This window comes from Ambystoma mexicanum, chromosome 13, assembly GCF_040938575.1.
Source record: "Ambystoma mexicanum isolate Mex_15411 chromosome 13, UKY_AmexF1_1, whole genome shotgun sequence".
NCBI classification, from domain to species: Eukaryota; Metazoa; Chordata; class Amphibia; order Caudata; family Ambystomatidae; genus Ambystoma; species Ambystoma mexicanum.
The window spans coordinates 700,626,323-700,646,315 of NC_090938.1; the positions used below are offsets into that span (position 1 = coordinate 700,626,323).

General features: G+C 49.7%; 1 protein-coding gene across 1 annotated transcript in view; it reads right to left on the minus strand.

Moving 5' to 3' along the window:
* LOC138521744 (small ribosomal subunit protein uS7) overlaps positions 1-19,993 on the minus strand; it is a 31,697-nt gene that overhangs the window by 9,473 nt on the left and 2,231 nt on the right. Inside the window, exons 2-3 of the mRNA XM_069634793.1 lie at positions 16,422-16,527; positions 16,081-16,290 (exon numbers count right to left, since the gene is read on the minus strand). Of these exons, the coding sequence (XP_069490894.1) occupies positions 16,081-16,290; positions 16,422-16,527 (316 nt within the window). The remainder of the gene's footprint in view (positions 1-16,080; positions 16,291-16,421; positions 16,528-19,993) is intronic.

Below are 19,993 nucleotides of genomic sequence, written 5' to 3' on the forward strand. Positions count from 1 at the left end.
TCTCGGCGAAACCGCCCGGGCTCCTTATAGACCCAACTGGAGACGGATTTCAGATTGACGCCCATCCAGACTTCCAGAGCGGCCCGGCCATCTGGTCCTTGCAGTCGTTCCTATGGCCCCACACCAGATGGCCGGCCTCGGAGCGGGCCATGCATTCCAATGGGCCCGGACGGGAAGTGCTCTGCGGGCCCCGGGCCCGCCTGGCAAAGGACCGAGGGCCGGCAGGTGCCCAAGGGCAGGCATGGGCCAGCACCGGCAGGGCCTCCACGAGCTCCGGCCAGGCCCTGCCTCAGAGCTTTTCTCCCGCCGCATTAGAGCTTTTCCCTGCGGGGAGGGACAGGGACACCGCCGGGCCTGGGGACCTTTGTAGGACCCAAGGCCGGCCTTGGGTGCCTGCCTGGAGCTCTGGCCCGGGGCCGCCTTAGAGCTTCCCCCGCTCCGCATTAGAGCTTCTCCCTCTGGGGAGGGAGGGGGACCCCTCCGGGGCTCCCCGGGCAGGTGCGGGGTTCCGTCGACAGGCGCCCAAGGCCGGGGTGGCCGCAGCAGCCTGGGGCCCCGGCCCGGTCCGCCTTAGAGCCTCCCCCACCCCGCATTAGAGCTTCTCCCTCCGGGGAGGCCGCCGGGGCTCCCCGGGAACCGCCGCCGGGCCCGGGACCGACACGGCGCCCAGGGCCGGGGTGGTCGCAGCAGCCTGGGGCCCGGGCCGCCTTGGAGCCTCCCCCACTCCGCATTAGAGCTTCTCCCTCCGGCGAGGGATGGGGACGCCGCCGGGGCTCCCCGCGACCAGCACTGGGCCCGGGGACCTTCGAGACAGGGGGAAGGGGGGGGAAGGGAGTTAAGCAGCCCCGGAGCTCCGGCCGGGTCCCCCCCTTAGAGCTTCTCCCACCACGTTAGAGCCTTGCCCTCCGGGACGGACCCACAAACGCCGTGGAACTCGGGCCCGGCCACTACGAGCGCCCCTTGACACACGCACCCCGTTCTGGACTTGACCGCACCACGGGAGGCACTGGGCCGAGGATCGGGAGTAACCCACGAACGCCATGGCACTCAAGGCCGGACCCTATGAGCGGCTATAGCCCCGTGGAGGGAAGGCCCCCCCCCCGCTCCCCTCCGGTTTAGCAGTGCTAAACCGGAGGGGAGCGGGGCCGTCAGCGCCACATCGTCCCAGAGCGGGGCCTACCGAGGTGCTGTGTGTGGACCGAGGAGGAATACAGTGATTAAGAACTCCGATTCAGCTAGATGTGACGGTGTAAACCGCAACACACTAGCAAGACCTTTATTTGGCATACGCGCCGCACAACAGCGCGGCCACCCGGAACTACAAAGGGGCAGCAGTGAACACAGAACTCAGTGGCAATAGCAACACCCACTGACCCGCGACCTGGACTGGTGGGCAGGACGTTGGGAACAGTCCCATCAGCAGCGTGCATCAGCGAGCGGGTGCCTACCAGGCAACATAAGGGTCCCTACTGCGTGCGACAGGCAGGAGCAGGCACTCTCTGCCCACTACGAACTCCTGCCGACATACGTGGCCAGGCACACAGCAGAGCACTGAGCCGGCTGTGCAGTGGCAGTTGCACATGTATCAGTGAGGACTGCCACCTGGGGAGTATAGTGGAAGCCCCAACTTAACAGCTGTCTGAATCAGGAGACACAGCAAGACACCCTGCGTACCCTCACAGGGCATACCAGACGACTCAATCCAAGCTTCATGAACGTAGGAGAACACAGTCCACTCTGAACCCGAATCTGGTACACCACGGAGCATTCCATACTACAGTAGCGAGGACGCTGCGGTTATTTCTAGTATGCCAGAGCCTTTGGCATGAGCTATCCGGAGACGAGCCCCAGTGAACGGATGGCCATGTGGCAGAGGCCCTGAACCAGGACCGAGACAGGAAAAAGCCAGACGAGCCATCTCCGATTTCCTCCCATGCGAGTGTTGAATGTAAACCGGGCTACCAGAATATATTGGGGCGGCGCGGTGGGGGCTTGGCACATGACCCGTCATGGTGGCAGGAGACGAGGAGCCCTGCAGTACCCACCGCACATACCGAGGAGACTGCCTGCCTGGGTTTGGCCAAACATCTGACAAGGACTGCTGCTGCCTGAGGGGTGAAGGAACCCGCTGCACAGCGAGTGCCACACACGCCAAGACGCAGCTGTACTATGCATAATCAATAAAGGGGCATTGCTGTATGCCTACATTGACCTGGGGGCAAAGGGCCAGTGTTGGCTAAAAGCAAACAGGTGGGTGCACAGCCATTACACCACCAATGGTCCAAGTCCACGGATGATGCAGCTGGGTTATCGCCCACCCCCCCAAACCACAGACATTACAACAGGGTCACCGAAACCTGCCGAAGCGAACCCTGGGGTGAGGGGGGCGAGAACAGCCTGCCTCTCATGGACTGCTCTGTGGTGGTACAGACTCGCACGATAATCAACAAAGCAGCCATCAGCTGGCTGTGGCCTGGTCAGTCTGCCTAATCCCGTCTGCCGCTGGCAGTTAAGAGGTGCCACTGGCTCAAACACTGCAAGCTGGACACCGCCAAGTATCTCAGTTGTGCATAACTCAAGTTGGTGTGGGGAGGACCTCTACAAGATAAGGAAAGAGCGGTGGCAGCCCTTCATCCACCCAACAACCAGATTACCAGCGATGTCCAAATCAGGGTAAGGAGGCAAGCACCAGGCGAAACTGCACTGGCTAAAAGTAGCATAACGAGACCACATAGGAGGTGCACCCCCAGATCCAGCAGGCGCATTTCAGGACAGTGATGTTTACACAACTGCAGACCAGAATCCCTGGACGGTAAACTGGACTCTCACCTTTAAGGTGGACCACATGCAGGTCCGCCTAGACAAACACAGGGAGCAGTTGAACAAGCAAGAAAGAAGTCTTGGAACTGGAGATGTGTCCACCTCCACGACCAGGGAAATGTCCAGAGTGAGAAGGGCCCTGAAAGAGCTCATCGACAAGCAGGACGATTTGGAATCCAGATAGGAGGAACAACATCAGAATAATTGGACTTTCGGAGTCGATCCGAAGAATATGGAGATCATAGTAGAAGAAATATTGCGGGAGGCTCTGGGCACGGAGGGGTTTTCAGAGCTGTGCATATTTGAGAGAGCACACTGAATACCGAGTGGAAGGAGGCGCATTCCAGGAGCACCTCCTTGCTTGGTCATAACAGGAAACTCACTCAACATCAGACATAGAATCCAAGATCGGGAAAACCTGGGGATGTCATGTATTTTTCGTCATGCTCATACGCGATGGGGTGGGCACCTTAATACACAGCAATGTGGGGTTCCATCAAACCAAAGTATGAAGGATGGGGAAGGCAGAGGCCTCAAGGCACCATCCAGGGGGTGCTGTACACGTTAACTATTATGGCGCAAATCAGGATACAGTAAAGGTGGGTAGACTGACAACTCAGTGAACTTCCTCCTGGGAAGATCATCCAGGCTGGTGACTAACACGGTGATGCAGCCGGCACTTGAATGAACAGGGGGAAGCCAGGGATCTGGGAACAGTGGGACCAATTGGATGCAGGGCATGACTCATGGGATATTGCAGACGTATGGAGAGTACGTAATCAAGCGGTGAGGCAGTACACCTGCCACTCGAATCCACATAATCATTGCACTCAATAAAGGAGCGGGAGTGGGGATATATGCCCATACGCTATTCTATCATGGCCCTGTGATATTAAACAGACTGACGGGAAGGATGAAGGCTCCCCTGGCAGTTTAAGAGCGAGAGTTTCAGCGACAGTCTTCGGGAGAGCATGACATCAGCCATAGATACCTTTTTCGAAGAGAATGTGGCATCCCCACCAACCCCATGACATACTCCCTGATTGACGGTTTAGATTCAATTAATCACCAACCCCACATAAACGGCCCGACTCATTATAAAGGACACACTCTTGATGCCATCTTCAGCTCCAACACACTGATTCATCTAATGCCGCCCACACCTATCATCTGGTCCGACCACTTCATTTTCTCGTTCGCATCCACTCACCTGAACCCCTTCCCATACTCGTATCTGAACCTCCGAACATACGCAAAAGCTGGAAGAAACTAATAATCACCCCGGACCTAGCCGAGGCACTCCTCCAGTCTCCACAACCTACCTGCCATCTCAACAACCAACTAACCCCTGAGGCCTTTGATTCATGGCTCAACTCATCCCTGATGCGCCTGATCCCCCTCGTGCAAACCATCAACCCGACTTGGCCTTTTCCCCAAATGGTTCACTCCTGAGTTAAAGAGCACTAAACGACAATACAAATACCTAGAACGCAAATGGCATAAAGAGAAAACCCATGACAGCAGGACCACCTTGGCCCGACACCTGTATCGGTACAAAGCCGAAATCCGGAAAGCAAAAAAAGCCCACTACAACTCACGAATCCTAAACTGCAAAAACCCATGCAAAGAACTTCACAAAATTATCTCCGAATTCACCAAACCGGCATGTAACAACCATCCCGACCGCATCACAATCGCTATGTAACTCACTTTCCCTCCACTTCTACTCCACGGCCATCGAAAGGACAAAAACTCTGACCACCAAACTGGCTCTCTTACAACCACCAGGCAATCCTCAGCCCGTACCGGCCAGCCCACCAACCGCGACCCCTACGCAACCAACGTTCGAATCCTTCAGTCCAATATCACCAGAACAATTTCTCAAACTCCTATCCGACCGCAAACCATCTGGATCACCACTGGACCTTTGCCCAGCCACAACCCTTAAAGAAATCTTTGCCTCCACCTGCGCAGGAGAACACGCAAGATCTATCATAAACGCCTCCCTTTCTTCCGGTATCTTTCCAGATGCATTCAAATTGGTGCACGTCAAACCTCTGATTAAAAAACCCTCACTCAACCCTCTCGAGCCAAAAAACTACCGCCCCATCTCCAACACCAGGTTCCTTGCCAAACTCATTGACCGAACAGCCTACTGCCAACTAAATGCCTTTGTTGAAGCCAACAATCTCCTAGACCCCGCCCAATCAGGATTCAGCTCTTGCCACGGAACTGAAACCACCCTAACCTCGATCTGGGATGACCTTAAAATGACTGCTGACTCTGTAGGATGCGCCGCACTAATCCTTCTCGACCTATCAGCCGCCTTTGACACCATCAATCACTCAATACTCCTTGACCGCCTCCACTCCCTAGGAATCCGTGGAACCGCCCTTAAATGGCTAGCCTCATTCCTCAAAGACAGGCACCAAATAACGACACTCTCCAACTTTACATCACAAGCCCGACCAGTTGACACAGGAGTCCCACAAGGAGCATGTCTATCCGCCCTCCTGTTCAATCTCTACCTGATCACCCTCCCACCAATAATTCGTGCTCACAACATCCTGTGTTACAATTACGCAGATGACACTCAACTAATTCTAAAATTCCTGAACGCGAAACCCAACTCCCAACCTGACCTCTTGCCTCCTTAACATCGAACGCTGGATGACCCAAAGCCACCTCCTGTTAAACCCCTCCAAAACAGAAATCATGGTCTGCGGCAACTCAGATTTTCTTCCGCACCCACTACCCTGGCCACCCGCCATGGGCAACTCACCGACCCCCTCTAACACAGAGAAAAATCTTGGGTGCACCCTAGACTCCGACCTAACACTCTCGCGCCAAGTCAACAATGTCTCAAAGTCCTGCCACTACCACTTCAAAAACCTTAGGCGCATCTTTCCATATCTCTCATTCCCCAACAGAGTCTCTGCGGTCCAATCAATCGTCATATCACGACTGGACTATGGTAACCCCCTTTACCTCGGAATTCATGCCTACCAACTGAATAAACTACAAAGAGCACAAAACGCAGCAGCCAAAGTCCTTCTTGCGCTCGGTCCAAGGGACCACGTATCCCCAGCCCTCAAGACACTGCACTGGCTTCCGGTAGCCCATAGGGTGGCTTTCAAAACCCTATGCCTCACCCATCGAGCTCTACATAAAACTGGACCCCATTATCTTCAAAAAAAGCTAATACCTTATCACCCTACCCGCACCCTTAGATCAAGCTCAGCCGGCCTCCTAGTAATTCCTAAAACAAACTCAGTCAGGTTAGGCGGAGCATCATTCTCAGCCCTGGCCCCAACCCTGCGGAACTCGCTCCCACCCCACATCCGCCTAACTCAGGACTTAACGGCCTTCCGCAAACTACTGAAAACCTGGCTCTTTCCCTAAAACCCACCGGCCCCAAACCAGCATCATCACAATAACACTGACCTAACAAACCACCAAAAAAAAAAAAAAAAAAAAAAAAGTAAAAAAAACTGCTAAACTAACCAGATTGTAACCTACACTGACAAACAGAACTAAAACGAATAAGGTAGATCTAAACAGGGAAATGATTAAATAGAAAAAGAATCACTGAATAAAAGGAAAGTAGAGAGTGTGGAGAGCGGATGAACAAGGAGAGCACGAGTGGATGAGTGAAAAGAGCGAATGAGTATGGATGAGTATGGATGAGTATGGATGAGTATGGATGAGTATGGAGGATAAATGCTGTTGGCAGATGAGCCTGGAGGATGGTTGAGTGTGGTGAGCGGATGAATAATAAGAGCAAATAGATGTGGAATCGAATGATTGTAGAGAGCAGCTGAGTGTAGAGAGCGGCTGAGTACGGAGAGCAGTTATGTGTAGAGAGCAGAAGGACGTGCAGAGCGCAAGATCGTGCAGAGTGGAAGAGCGCTGAGAACGGAGGCACATATAGAGCGGAGAAATGTGGGGAGCGACCGAGTGGGGGGAGCGACTGAATGTGGGTAGCGGACGAGCCTGGAGAGCGGACGAGCCTGGAGAGCGGACGAGCCTGGAGAGCGGACGAGCCTGGAGAGCGGACGAGCCTGGAGAGCGGACGAGCCTGGAGAGCGGACGAGCCTGGAGAGCGGACGAGCCTGGAGAGCGCATGAGCACGTGGATCAGATGAGTGTCGAGAGCAAATGATTGTAGAGCGCATGAGCACGTGGATCAGATGAGTGTCAAGAGTGGATAAGTGGAGAGGGCGGAAGTATGTGGAGGATGAGAGGGCGGAGGAGAGAATAGCTGAGTGGGGGAGTGGCTGAGTGGGGGGAGTGGCTGAGTGGGGGGAGTGGCTGAGTGGGGGGAATAGAGCGTACGAGTACGCAGAGCAGAAAAGTGTGTGGAACAGACGAACACGTAGAACAGAGCCGACAAATACGTAGAACGGATGAATGAATGGATCGGACGAGCACGATGAGGAGAGCGGTGTACATAGAACGGACGAGTATGTAGAGCGGACAAATGTGTGGAACAGGTGAGAAGGTGGAGCAAATGAGTATGGAATGGATGAGTCTGTGGTGCCGATAAATATCTGAGTGAGTGAATATGGTGCCGACAAGTGTGTGGAGCGGGTCAATACGTAGAACGGATAAATTTGCAGAACAGATGTGTATGTGTCTGTGTGGAACGGACGAATGGGAGGAGCGGACGAGTAAGTGGAGCGGATCAGTACGTAGAGCGGATCAGTACGTAGAACGGATGAATTCATAGAACGGATGAATGAGGGGAGCGGACGAATGTAAGAAACCGACAAATACGTAGAGTGGTCCAGTAATATATCAATCAGACGAGTAGTATGTTGTGCCGATAAGTGGATAGACCAGATGTGTGTGGATCCGATGAGCATGCGGATTGAACGAGGGTGTGGATGCGAACGAGTGTATGGAGCGGACGACTGTATGTAGCGGACGAGAACATGTGGTGCGGATGCCGGTGTGGAGCGGATAGCTGTGTGGTGCGGATGCCTGTGTAGAGCAGACCGGATGAGCGTGCAGACCGGATGAGCGCATAGGCAGACTGGAGTGGATGCGCGGGGAGGACGGGAGTGCATGCATATGGAATACATGAGAGCATGCATGAAGCACACTGAAAATGAGGGATAGACTAGAGCACGCAAGACGAACTATGAATGCGCGAGTGTGTACCTGATCGCATAAATTGCGTGACGTACATAATATGCATTGGTATGCGGGAACATTTGAAAGAACATATATCATACCACACCCCACGCCTACTCTCCTCTACACCACCACTCAAATAGAACACAGGGATACTATGACACCATTCGGTATAACTGTTCTCATATCAACATCTCCCGCTCACTCCCCATCACTCTAAGTAACCACCGCTGGTTTAACACCCCCAGCCAGGCGTTTCTCCTCAGGCCTAACGCAGCCACACTCGAGCTGGATAAATTCTGCCAGAGCGAACACATTCTCCTGACCTCTCAACCACCACACCTACCGCTAAGAAGCAGCTACCACATTAACTCCGCACCAGCTGCACACATACCTTGTGCGCACACGCACCTTTTGACTCTTCACCCTCTCTACTGACCCGAACTTCGGTTCCCAAGGGCGTTCAACCTACCAGCGCCTTCAGACCATACCAATGGTATATAAGGCGCTATATAAATGCAAAATAACAATAGGTGCAATCTGCGGGGACGGTGTGGGAAAGTTTTAAATGTGTGTTAAGGGGAATAATGTATTTCTTAAGAAAAGGATAAGATAGATTAGACAAGACCTAGATCTTAAGAACAGTTTACGAGCGGTGTAGGTGGCATCCCCAAACCCTAGGAATCTTGAACACCCCGAGATCCTGTCCCAACAGGAATTGGCTCTGCGGGATGAAAAGTATATCAGTAGTCAGACTAACATGTGCCAATATGGGGGAAGGGCATAAATCTGGGCGGACACTGGCCAGAGCAACCAAAATGGATGAGCTGAGTGGCAGGATTCAGGCTATTGCAGATGAGCAGGGGGGGGGGGGGGGGGAGGACTGGTTCGAAGAAACCAAAATAGTACAGCTGTTCTTCCAAGTTTTATAGTCATTTATACTCATCCGAGATGCACACTTCAGGCAACTAAGCCGTCCTCTGGCATTGTCGGAAGTACTGAACGCTATTAAGTCTTTGTTGAATGGGAAGTCGCCGGGGCCTGATGGGTTCACGGCAGAATTCTATAAATGCTACGCAGAAAGATAGGGGCCCCACCTACTAGAAATGTACCAACAGAGCTTGGATAATGGGTCCCTGCCAGAGACATTGAGGGAAGTGTTAGTTGTGGTGCTGTTAAAACCAGATAAGAGGAACAGTCGTTACGGGTTTAATCGCCCAATTTCATAAATTAACAGGCAAAAGATCCTAGCATCACGGCTATCGCCATTGAAGCCAGCGATGGTATGGGCGGACCAGGCAGGTTTCAACCCAGGGCGATCTACCTCGTATGGTCTCTGGCGGATGTTCGGGATGATTGTGGCTGTATCACCCGAGGACTCGATAGTGGCAGAATTACTAGACACCACTAAGGCGTTTTGAATGGCTGTTCCTGTTTGCAATATTACAACAGATGGGATTGGGTGAAAATGATATCGCCATGGTCAAACTGCTGTAGACATGGCCAGTGGGGAGGGTGAATGGTCAGCTACATATGCACCGTGGGGTAAGGTTACATTCCCATAAGATAGTGAACGTCTCCAAGTCGGTACTCTTCCCACTGACTGAAACAACCAAACAATACCGTGATGACTGGGGATTCCAGTGTCATGACTCAGACTCGCTATTTGGGAATCTGTTGCCAGGGATGAAACCGTGTACCATAGCAATTACTTGAGTCCTAGAACAAGTTCAAGTGGCAATGCTGCGATGGAAAAATCTTCCTCTTAATCTGTACGTTCGGGTATCCCTTGTAAAAATGACACTGCACCCTAGATTCCTCCATGTATTTCTGAACACCCCAATAAGAATACCAGGGGTGTAATGTGAAGTCTGCAATCTCGCAGTTCTTGTGGGTGTGTGAAAACCTGCTAGAGTATTGTGGGATAAGTTGGTGGCACCTATTCCTGAAGGGGGACCAGAATTGCCCGATTTTGAAACTTATTAGAATGTGGCACAGGCGGGGTCTATATTGGTTTTTGTATTGCGCAAAATCACCCCAAGGCCTCAGAGCACTCACATGGACAAAACACTACATAGAACATAAAGCAGGCAGCAAGGCACAGACCAGAAACAGGTGGTATGAATTGATACCCGATGAGGTACAAAGATAGGAGGCACGTGGAAGTGGAAAGAGCGGTAGCGGCACCAGACAAGATCAGTTATTCTTACAGCACCAGACAGAGCGTATTCAGCGCGAAAGTGACCTGCAGGGCGTGGGCGCACCTAGAGCATAAACAGAGGGGGGGGTGTTCTACACTCACCCAGACTGCCCGATGTGCATGTACCAGGGTTACAGATACCGCAGAATCAGGTTTTGTAGCTCTGATGAAAAGGCTGGGGGTCTCGAACTTCGTGGAACTATTTCCAGAAGGGAAGTTTATAACAGTGGAACTATTTCCAGAAGGGAAGTTTATAACATTGGAGGAGCAATGTCGGCATTGGAAATATGTATTACCGCTTAAGGGTGAGCCTGCACCAGATGTTCACCACACTCGCTGACCAACCCCACATTGCCCCCATGTTGGACAAACTACTACAGGTTATAAAAGTAGTAAAGTGACGTCCGGATCAAACACTATGTACATGCACGCCAGGGACAAGACCCGAAACTCGCCAAAGGCAAAATGGGAAAACACATTGGGATGGGAAATCCCGGAAGATATGTGGACATATTGTTGTGCAGGGATCAGAAAAAGGGGCCATTAACCAATCCACTTCAAATACATACACCAGTTTTATTATACCCCGGCTAAACTAAAGGAATACTTCCCAGATTAAACGGGGAGATGCAACAGGGGCAATGCCAAACAGGCAGACTTTCTTCATGCATCTTGGAAATGCCCGATCATACAACGATACTGGAAAGAGGTATTCTGGAAAGAGGTAGTGGCGTCACAAGCCAAATGATTCATCCAGAACCATTACAGGGGATTGCAAGACATAGTGCTGGTAGTTTGTTTTCTTTGTTGATAGATGCCAATAAACTTTTTTTTTTTTTTTAAAAAAGATTGAAATTCAGGATGTAATCTACCTCAACAACTCAGGATCTGATCAATGTACTTCGCATTTGGAGTGGAGTGAATTGAGGAGGATGGAAGGAATGCACGCAGGATATATTAATCCTGCGTGAAAAACTTGTCACTTCCACCTTTTGGGGCATGTAAAATCCTTCAAGTGTCGAGGAGCAGGACCTATCCCAGACATGCCATCATATTCCTGAAAACGTATTTGATGATGGAAGCAATCACCAATCTGGTTTATACACAACCACCAAGATAATGTGCATCTATGTGGCTGGAGGGCATGCCTAGAATTAAGCAGGACCTCGGCAGTCTTTCCAATGTGTTGCTCCACAGCTGGCAAGGCTCTAAACGCCAACCATCCATCCACCCCTCCCATCTCTATCCCTTCCCCCCACAAGCCCCACGTCAACATCAAAGCCTTGAAGGGGAAAACCTAGGAGCAGCTATCTCCGAATGCAGAAGGGCAGTCCCCCAAGCAAGCACCAACCCCCCACCATCATCGTGTTGACATGCGACCTGGATTTTTGCTGGGCATTAGCAGCCCATCACCTTCGTGGTGTGGTACAGGGATGACAGCTCTGCATGCACACAGCACGCCATTTCTTACCTGCCAACAATCAATTATCACTAGCCATTGGCAAAGTGAACAGTTGGAGAGCGAGGTCCTGTTATGCAAGGGCATAGAAATGCATTGGTGGTACTGATCGGACGTATGGCGGTAAGGAAATTCATATAGCTAAGAAAAGTGTGAAAGTTGAGGGGGGGAAACCAGTGAACAAGGAAAGTGTTGTGAAGTAAAGAAAGAGATTGATAAACTATGGCAAAATGTGTGACTGAACCTGGAGGTATCCAAATTAAGAGTTTTCCCAATTGTGGCACACAAGACCAATGAGAAAATAATTGAAAAAAAATCTTACCAGCAATTAAAGAACTGTAAAACTCAATGATAGGAGCAGACTCTAGATTTGCCTATAGGGATGCATCAATTTTGAACAATGCCTGGGCTTTTTTTTTCAGCCACGGCATTTTTCGTCTCACATTTCGGCTGGTTTACACCGTGACAAGGGCATGTCACTAAGGCCATTAAGGCATTGGTAGCGGTTACTGTCATTTTAAGGCTGAGTTTTATGACAAATGCATCTTGGGATTTCCAGAGATACCTCCTTTTAGGCGGTTGGTTAAGTTTGTATGGGACGATACTTGTGGAGGAGAGTAAAAGGGGAGGAATAATGCAGTGTGCACTCACACGGATTTGTCCCAAGATGTCCTTTCAACTTCACTATAGACTAGCATTAAAAGGGAACGTACTGTTTTGTCTCAATTGCAAGGTGTTAAGAAAAGCTCAATTTGCCTTTTGGGCGTCAGACAGAATCGTGGTATTCTACCACAGAATGGGGTATTCGCACACAGCCATAAGAACCGATTCTCAAGACGAATCAACCCCCTTGTGGAAGGGTGTCTGTTCATGTAGGGTCAGAGACACTCTGAAGAAGTGAGGTTAAGAGTAAGGGCATTCGTTTTCACATGGGCTGTCATGGTGTAGTCGGGGGTTCAGTGGAGTACGAGTTGGAAGAGGATTATGATGTGGCCAGTCTGCAGGACGGAAGGGTCCGCGGGTTTAGGGACTATCTATCAGAAGGAAAAGGATTGGATACTACATTCAGGACTGCACGGTTAGGTTCTGCCGAAAAAGAAGGATTAGGTTTATTTTGGATCCCATGAAGTGACGGTGAACTCTTTAGAAAAAGGGCGGCCTTTAAGGTGAACAGGCCCTGTGGCCCAGTTTAAGCGTATTCATCTTCCTCTCTTATGGGATGTGTTCGCCAATTAGCACCCAGGAGTGTGGCAGGCTGACCTACCGTGATCCAAGTTGGAACGTGAAAATAAATGTTCAGTTCAGCGGAAAGCAATGTAGGCCCTCAATCGGTTTCATTGCTGCAGCACCTTGTTTCCCAGAACATAAAAGGTGAGGTTCTGGGCGCCACAGCAAATGGTTCTAGGACCCCTACTGCGGAGTATGAGGATTGCACCAACTGATTGAGCGAGTGTTGCCACCCTTTCACGTCTATACCTGCATCGCAAGTAAGAAAACTCACTGCCGCCGAGTCTCCACCATCTCCCCCACCCTTGGTGTCAGCCACTGGCTTCCGACTGGGCGGCGATCAAACTTCAAGGCGACGTGAATCACTCCGAGCATTTTACAACAAAGGACCGGAATACACTTCCCTGCCTCGCTGGGAATTCACCCTTACTATTTTTTTATCCATGTATGTAACCCTATAGTTTTCCCAGCGCCCAGTTACCTCAGGGCTCGGTGCACGATATCAATTAACTGAACATCACACCCCCACCCACACGATAGGCATTGCATAGCCAACACATTTATGATTCAGTCTTTAGCCAGACCCTCGTGTGCTGCGTTTACACTATGGGCTGCGGTTAGAGATCTAGCCAGTCTCCCATTACCTCTGATTTGGCTATAAATCCACACATGCATTTTACCACTCATGTCATAACACAGAGTACCGTCTTCCAAAGAGTGTCCATCCACACAGCACTTGGAGGCCACACCAATGGCAGCAAGTGCTATACAAACCCCATCTAACAAGGGTTTCTCCCTTTAGGCTTAATGAGCGGCTCGGAGCCTGAAGCCAAATTGTCTCCGGCATGGTTAATGGCCAATGTGTGTGAGAAGCGTGGATGAGGGGTTTGATGAAGGAAATAATCATAAAACAGAGCAGGTACCTTGAATAGGTGCAGGAAGTGGGCAATGTTATGAATGGTTCACCATGGAGACAAGTTTTCCCAACCACGTCAATGTGATTAAAAATGCTGCAGTGGACAGCACGAGAAAATGGTGTAGGAAAACATGTCACACTCCTCGAAGGATTTTATATTGTGTAAGCGAATGCTAGACTTTATCAACAGTATGTACTAATGTGAATCAAGATGTTGTATTAAGGTGAATATGCTCATGGAGCCCATTTGACTGCATCATTTGTCTGTTTTTTGGGGGTGCTTTTCTGCAGTCCGCTGCACCCATGACATACCCCCACATGTGCGTGTCTGTGGATACTTCACTGTCCATGCCTAAATTCAACCTATAACAAATCCCAGAATCAGTTTCAGTTGGCCTCAAGCCCAACATATAGACTTGTCAGTGCTCGTGAGACATGTGCTGCATTTCCCAAAGCTAGCATTTCCTGTAGAATGAATTCCATTTGTTGTCTAGATACCGCAAGACACAAATGCATGATGTGCTGTCCATACAGGCGTCCGGGGCAGCGCAGCTGGAGCCTGCAACAAGTGACATCGTAAGAGGGCCATGAACAAAAGGAAGAGCATGTGGGTGCACTGGTGCAGCATTCCGATCCTGGGATCCACAAGGTCAGCATATCTTTTACAGCCATCATGCCACGGCAGGGGGGAGTGGGGACATTGCAGTTAATGGCCGACAGCCTGAGCTTTGCTAGGCCCAAGCAAAGTGAGGGCCTCCAGTTGGGCCGTTAAATGCCATGTCTGCCCCCTGCCAGGGCGTGAAATCTTTCGCAGCCTGGGATTACCAGGGGGACCGAAAGTATTTTATTTCATCCGGGGTGATTAGCTCAGCGCGAGAGCCCATCTCCAATCGTAGAAAAAAAAAGAATGGCCGCCACCATTTAAATGGAAAAGGGACTAGGCCCCTTTAAGACGGTGTACATTACATGTTTTCCATTATCACCGTCATCCAAAAGGAGACCTCATCCCTTTTCCGTTCCAATGACGGCTGCCTTTTTCCCGACTTGCTTCAGTGCGGGCGGGGAACGCACAATCCCGCCTGGGTAAGGCAAATTGTGATTGGTCAATCGGTCTTGGGTTTTACACTTTCACAATCTCAAATGTCTTTTTTCCAAACCATCACATTGCCTAGATGAATCTGCTTTTTACTACCTGTAACACAATAACAGACTAATAGAAAATAAGAGAACACTGGATTATGTATTTGCACAGGTTTTCTTGCTGTCAAACAGTTACAGCTAGCACGATAGCTTGCACTCAGGAGACGAACAAATCGCTCGGCATGCTTAACGACCTCTCAAAGAGCAGGCCACCACAGACGCTTTAGTAATGTTCCAATAACTAAAATCCCCAATGCTGCACATGGAAGTGAGCCCAACCAAAAAGACTGTGCATGGTTCAGGTGGGGCAAGGGTCCCTGATAAGTTAAACAAGGCGACTGGTTTAATGTATCCATTACGCCAAAATATACCCACCCCCCACTATGAATGAATAGCTTACTTTTCTATTCCGTGTTAAATAGTAATACAGATTAAAGGTTCCGTGCAGTCTTATCCTCCCATAAGTACCTCCAATAAATTCATTAACCTGTTCCACGCCCTCAGATAACCGTGTGAATGAATAAAAAAAAGAAACACCTGCGCCCAGTTTGATATGCTTTAAATAGAAAATGTAGGCTAACATATTCCTATGTGCATTTCAGATCCGCCAGAGGACTACTGCGGTGGTGATAGTGCGCAGTATAAATACATCTTTATCATTAGGATAATGTAGGGGTTTGTTCATTTTTTTTTTTAAACGGTCAAATGTGCTGTTCAACTGCACCCATGGAAACAATCCAGAGTTAAAGAACTTCACGGAGACACTCATAATAGAGAACATACACGGAAAAATAAAATCCATTTTAAAGTCAGGAGCTTCAGGGCAGTAAGACGGTTCTTATCACAAAAAAACAGCAACCCATCACCTCCAAGCTACATTGAATCTATATTTTCGTACTTTCCTCGTTTAGGTGAGCACAAGCATTTGTTATAAAATGAACACCAATTTTTTTCATAATAAAAAAAAAGACTAAAGCGGCACGAAAGAATGCTAGAAATAATAAAACACTGGGTGGGGGCAGTCTTAAATCCAGATCAAGAGGAGGCACAGACCCTACCCGAGACTATGGCAGATCTTAAAGAACCTTAGGAATACCAGTGCCGTGAATCAGAAAACTGGGACCAACCCATGGGTAAAAACTGCATGCAAAGTCACAAGAAGTAATGAAAACCTCCAACTTACCTCCCCGGTGAGCAGATGGATGATTTCAAACGCATGCTTCACAATGCGCACGGTCATCAACTTCTTGCCATTGTTACGCCCATGCATCATCATGGAGTCTGTGAGGCGCTCCACAATGGGGCACTGGGCCTTACGGAAGCGCTTGGCAGCATACCGACCGGAACTGTGGGGTAGGTACTTTGCGTACTTCTCCTTGACAGCAATGTAATCCTGGAAATGAGAAAGAAGGTGAAGACATACCACCATGCTTTGAAAAAAAAAAAAAACACTCGCCACGTGGGAGTAAATCTAAAGTCGAAACACACAACAGCCCAAATAAGCCCTTTCCAAGAAGCCATTACCTGCAAGGAGATGTCATTGATCTGAACATCTTCAGTGCTCCATTTCCCAAAGAGCTTAATTTCGGGGGTGTCTGCACTAGCCGGTGCTGCCTCCCATTCGGGCATCCTGTGAAGAAAAGATAACGAACTCTCAAAATAATACCACACTGATAACAATGGGGAGTGGGTACTGAAGGTATTAAACTGCTGCCTTCTTGCAGTTAGTCACCATGCTAGTTATGCACAGATGTTGTCAGAGTATTAACATTAATTTAAGTGGCTCAGGCAATGGTGGGTCACCAGTAGGGGGCATTAGGATTACACCAATACAATATCCTGGACATTGCATTCCACAAACAATATTTCCATTTGCAGTCTAGAGTGAGTTTTTTTTTTACTAGCTACATAATGCAAATGTAGTCTTTGTATTTGCAAGGAAACTAAAAAGATTTATATTCTCCGGCAAATACAAAGACTGGTGTGGTGTCACTAATGCCATTCACAGTGCGGGAGCGGCTTGGAAACACACAGGCCCAGAATTAATCGCAGCCCGCAAAAGCCCATGTTTTTCTTTTAATGCTCATGGGTGTTATGGCGCATGTATTTCAACACATGCTGTGCTTGGAGGGGGCCTCTAGGTCCCAAAGCAAAAGATTGATATGTGCAGCTTCGGGTGCTGGCAAGCATTGGGGAAGCCAGTATGGGCAGGTTTTCCTACAATGTGCATAACTGATACTTGCCTACATTGGTGCAGCCAGTATGGACATGTTTGCTTGCAGTGACATGGCATTTTTCTGGCATCAAGGGCAAAACTTACATTGGTCATATGTGGGCACATTGGCATACATGCTAGCCAGGTCCTTACAGTGGACCTAGTACTTTTACTGCCATTAGTAGGTAAGGCAAAATTGAAGGTAGCTGGCAGGAAGGTTCTAAAATCAGGGTTTGAAATTGCTGAGAGCGATTTAGCGCCTGGTTATAGCCATGGGGAGCCTGGTTATCTTTAAACCAAGAGCTACTTGTGACCGTCCAGGTGTGGCGCCATCCAAACATTGCTATGTAATATTAACTGCAGGTTTGGAAATATGTATAAAGCAAAAGGACACCCAAGACATTTAGGGTTTTAATATCAAAAATGTTTATGGGACCAAGCAAGGAACATCACAACCCTTAGCAAGTCCCTCGCAGGGGGTGACAAAATCACTTATGGGGAGCTCTGTGTGTTCACATGGGTCCTGGTACACAAGTAAAACACGGGAGAGCCACAATTTCTAAAATCAGTGTATTTCGACGGAGCATTTACTGTTGCTAAAAAAAACAATTAGGTAAACTAGCCTTGACTTTACTGAGCAGCATTGTACAGCCAGAGAAGCAGTTTTGTTTCAGTGTATGTTCTTAATTATCTGATTGGTTTATGAGCAGGTCAACACCGGAATGGGAAGAATGAGCTGTAATGATGCCCGTGATAGATATGAGAAGAGTTTAACAGAGAATGGAAGACGAGTAAAAAGAGAGAAAAAGGGGTATCCTGGAGAAAGATTAGGGGGAACCAGCTATAAAAACAAGTGATGCATTAATCTATGTGTGTCCTAGGGACAGAGCTTTACAAAGTAATTGTGTAGTATAATACGAGGGAGAGTGGCAATTTTGTGCTACAGTTTAAGGTGAACATGTGAGGTGGGTTAGCCCAGCCAGCAGTGTCCAAGAATTAATATTATATGCATGTACTGGAATGCAGCAGGTGTAGCGATTAGTACGAAGAGCATTTATTGTAAACACAAAACATGATGGCATTTATAACGTGCCTATACACAAGTATTTCAAGGCACGACAAGGCAAGGAAGGGGGAACAGAGGGAGGACAGAGACAACGCTATTACTAGACATTGAGATCACGCAAGTGGAGCTGGGGGGGGGGGGGGGGGAGTACTGTACAAGGGATCAAAACAATACCAGGAGTGCAGCCAGCAGGTGTCCAAAAGTGCAGGTAGGGAGACTGTAGGGTTACAGATACAGACGCAAGGGCTTGGGTTGCCGGGAGGCAGTGCAGGTGTGCAACTGGGCGGGCAGGGACGTGGGCCCAAAATCAGATGACCAGTGCAGTATCAGACAGGAAGAGGAAGCGACGAGGAAGCAAAGAGGGCGGTGTTGAGGTGCTTCCGGATATGGTTCTCCTCTAGTTTCAGAGAGGCAGGTAGGCTGTTCCAGAGGAAGGCCCCAGCCAAAGAAGATCTACCACCAACTTGTTGCTTGGAGAAGCAACTGACCCTGAGGGAGTTGGAGGAGATAAGAGTTCGAGTAGGAGGGTATTTACAAAGAGTTGGAGGTATCGAGGAACCAGGCTCCAGAAGACCTTGGACAATGCAGAGGATCTTGAACTTAATCCTTACAGCCACTGGGAGCCAATGCAGAGATTTCAGTGCTGGAGAGAAAATCCCTGGGCTTGAAGCCAAGGACAAGTCTCGCAGTTATGTTCTGGATGAGTTGCAGAGGGCGAAGAGTAGAAGCAGGCAGATTTAGAAAGGCTGTTGCAGTAGTCCAGCCTGGAGAGAACCAGAGCTCTAGGGACAGTGAGCTTCTGGAGGGGGTGTGGGCAGGAAGAAGAGGAAAGTAAGAATACCTCTGAGGAGGCGCAGTTGGTAGTCCGACTTTTTAGAGAAGTCGGATGCGAGGAGAAAAGGAGAGTGTGGAGTCGAAAACGACCCCATGGTTCTTAGCCTCACAGGTGGGAGCAGGAAGAGGGCCAAGGGAGGCTGGCCAGAGTAACAGGCAAGGAGGGTACAGTGTGCTGATGAGGAGAATCTGTCATAAAACAAACACTTTATCTCGGGAGGATAGCTCAGGGGCAACGTGCTCACCTCACAAGCAAGACAAGATGGAGCATCACAGGTTCAATCCCCAGGTCCGCACTTAGAAACCTCAGTATTAAGCGCGTTATAAATAAATAACATCATAAACTGGCATTAAGGCAGAGGTTGGTGGCGGCACACCACTGAAGAGGTGGGAGAGGGGAGCCTGAAAACGAGCCGAATATCAACCGCATAGCACTGGCACTGAAAGTTGGAGCAGAGATGTGATGGGCGAGCGGTGCCAGGTATTGGTTGAACAGCCAGGGAGAGGGATTAGACCCCTGCGTAAACACAACAGGTAGAGAGATTGAGAAGGACCCAAGTTGAATGTGGGAGGGTCGATCAGAGAGTAAGGTCAGCCAGGCCAGGGCCTGACCGGCGATACCCAGGTTATCACAGAGACAATTGAGCAGGATGGCATGGTTGTGTGTCAAAGGCAGAGATATCGAGTAAGACAGAGGGGAGATAAGAATCAAGGTTAGTGAGCAGGTCTTCACGGATGTTTAGGAGAGCAGTTTCCATGCTTCAGGCTGCTCAGAAGCCACACTGATTGTCATGGAGACAACCAACAGATTCAGTGTGAAGATTAAGCTGGGAGATGACCCGCTTTTCCAGGAGTTTGCCCAGGAAAGGAGTGATGAGATGGGGCGATAGTAGTTAGCCGGGCGTCGGGGGGGGGGGGGGGAGGCTGAGAGTTTCGAGAGAAGAGGGTGCATAAGAGTGCTTCAGGGGAGACGGGAAGGCT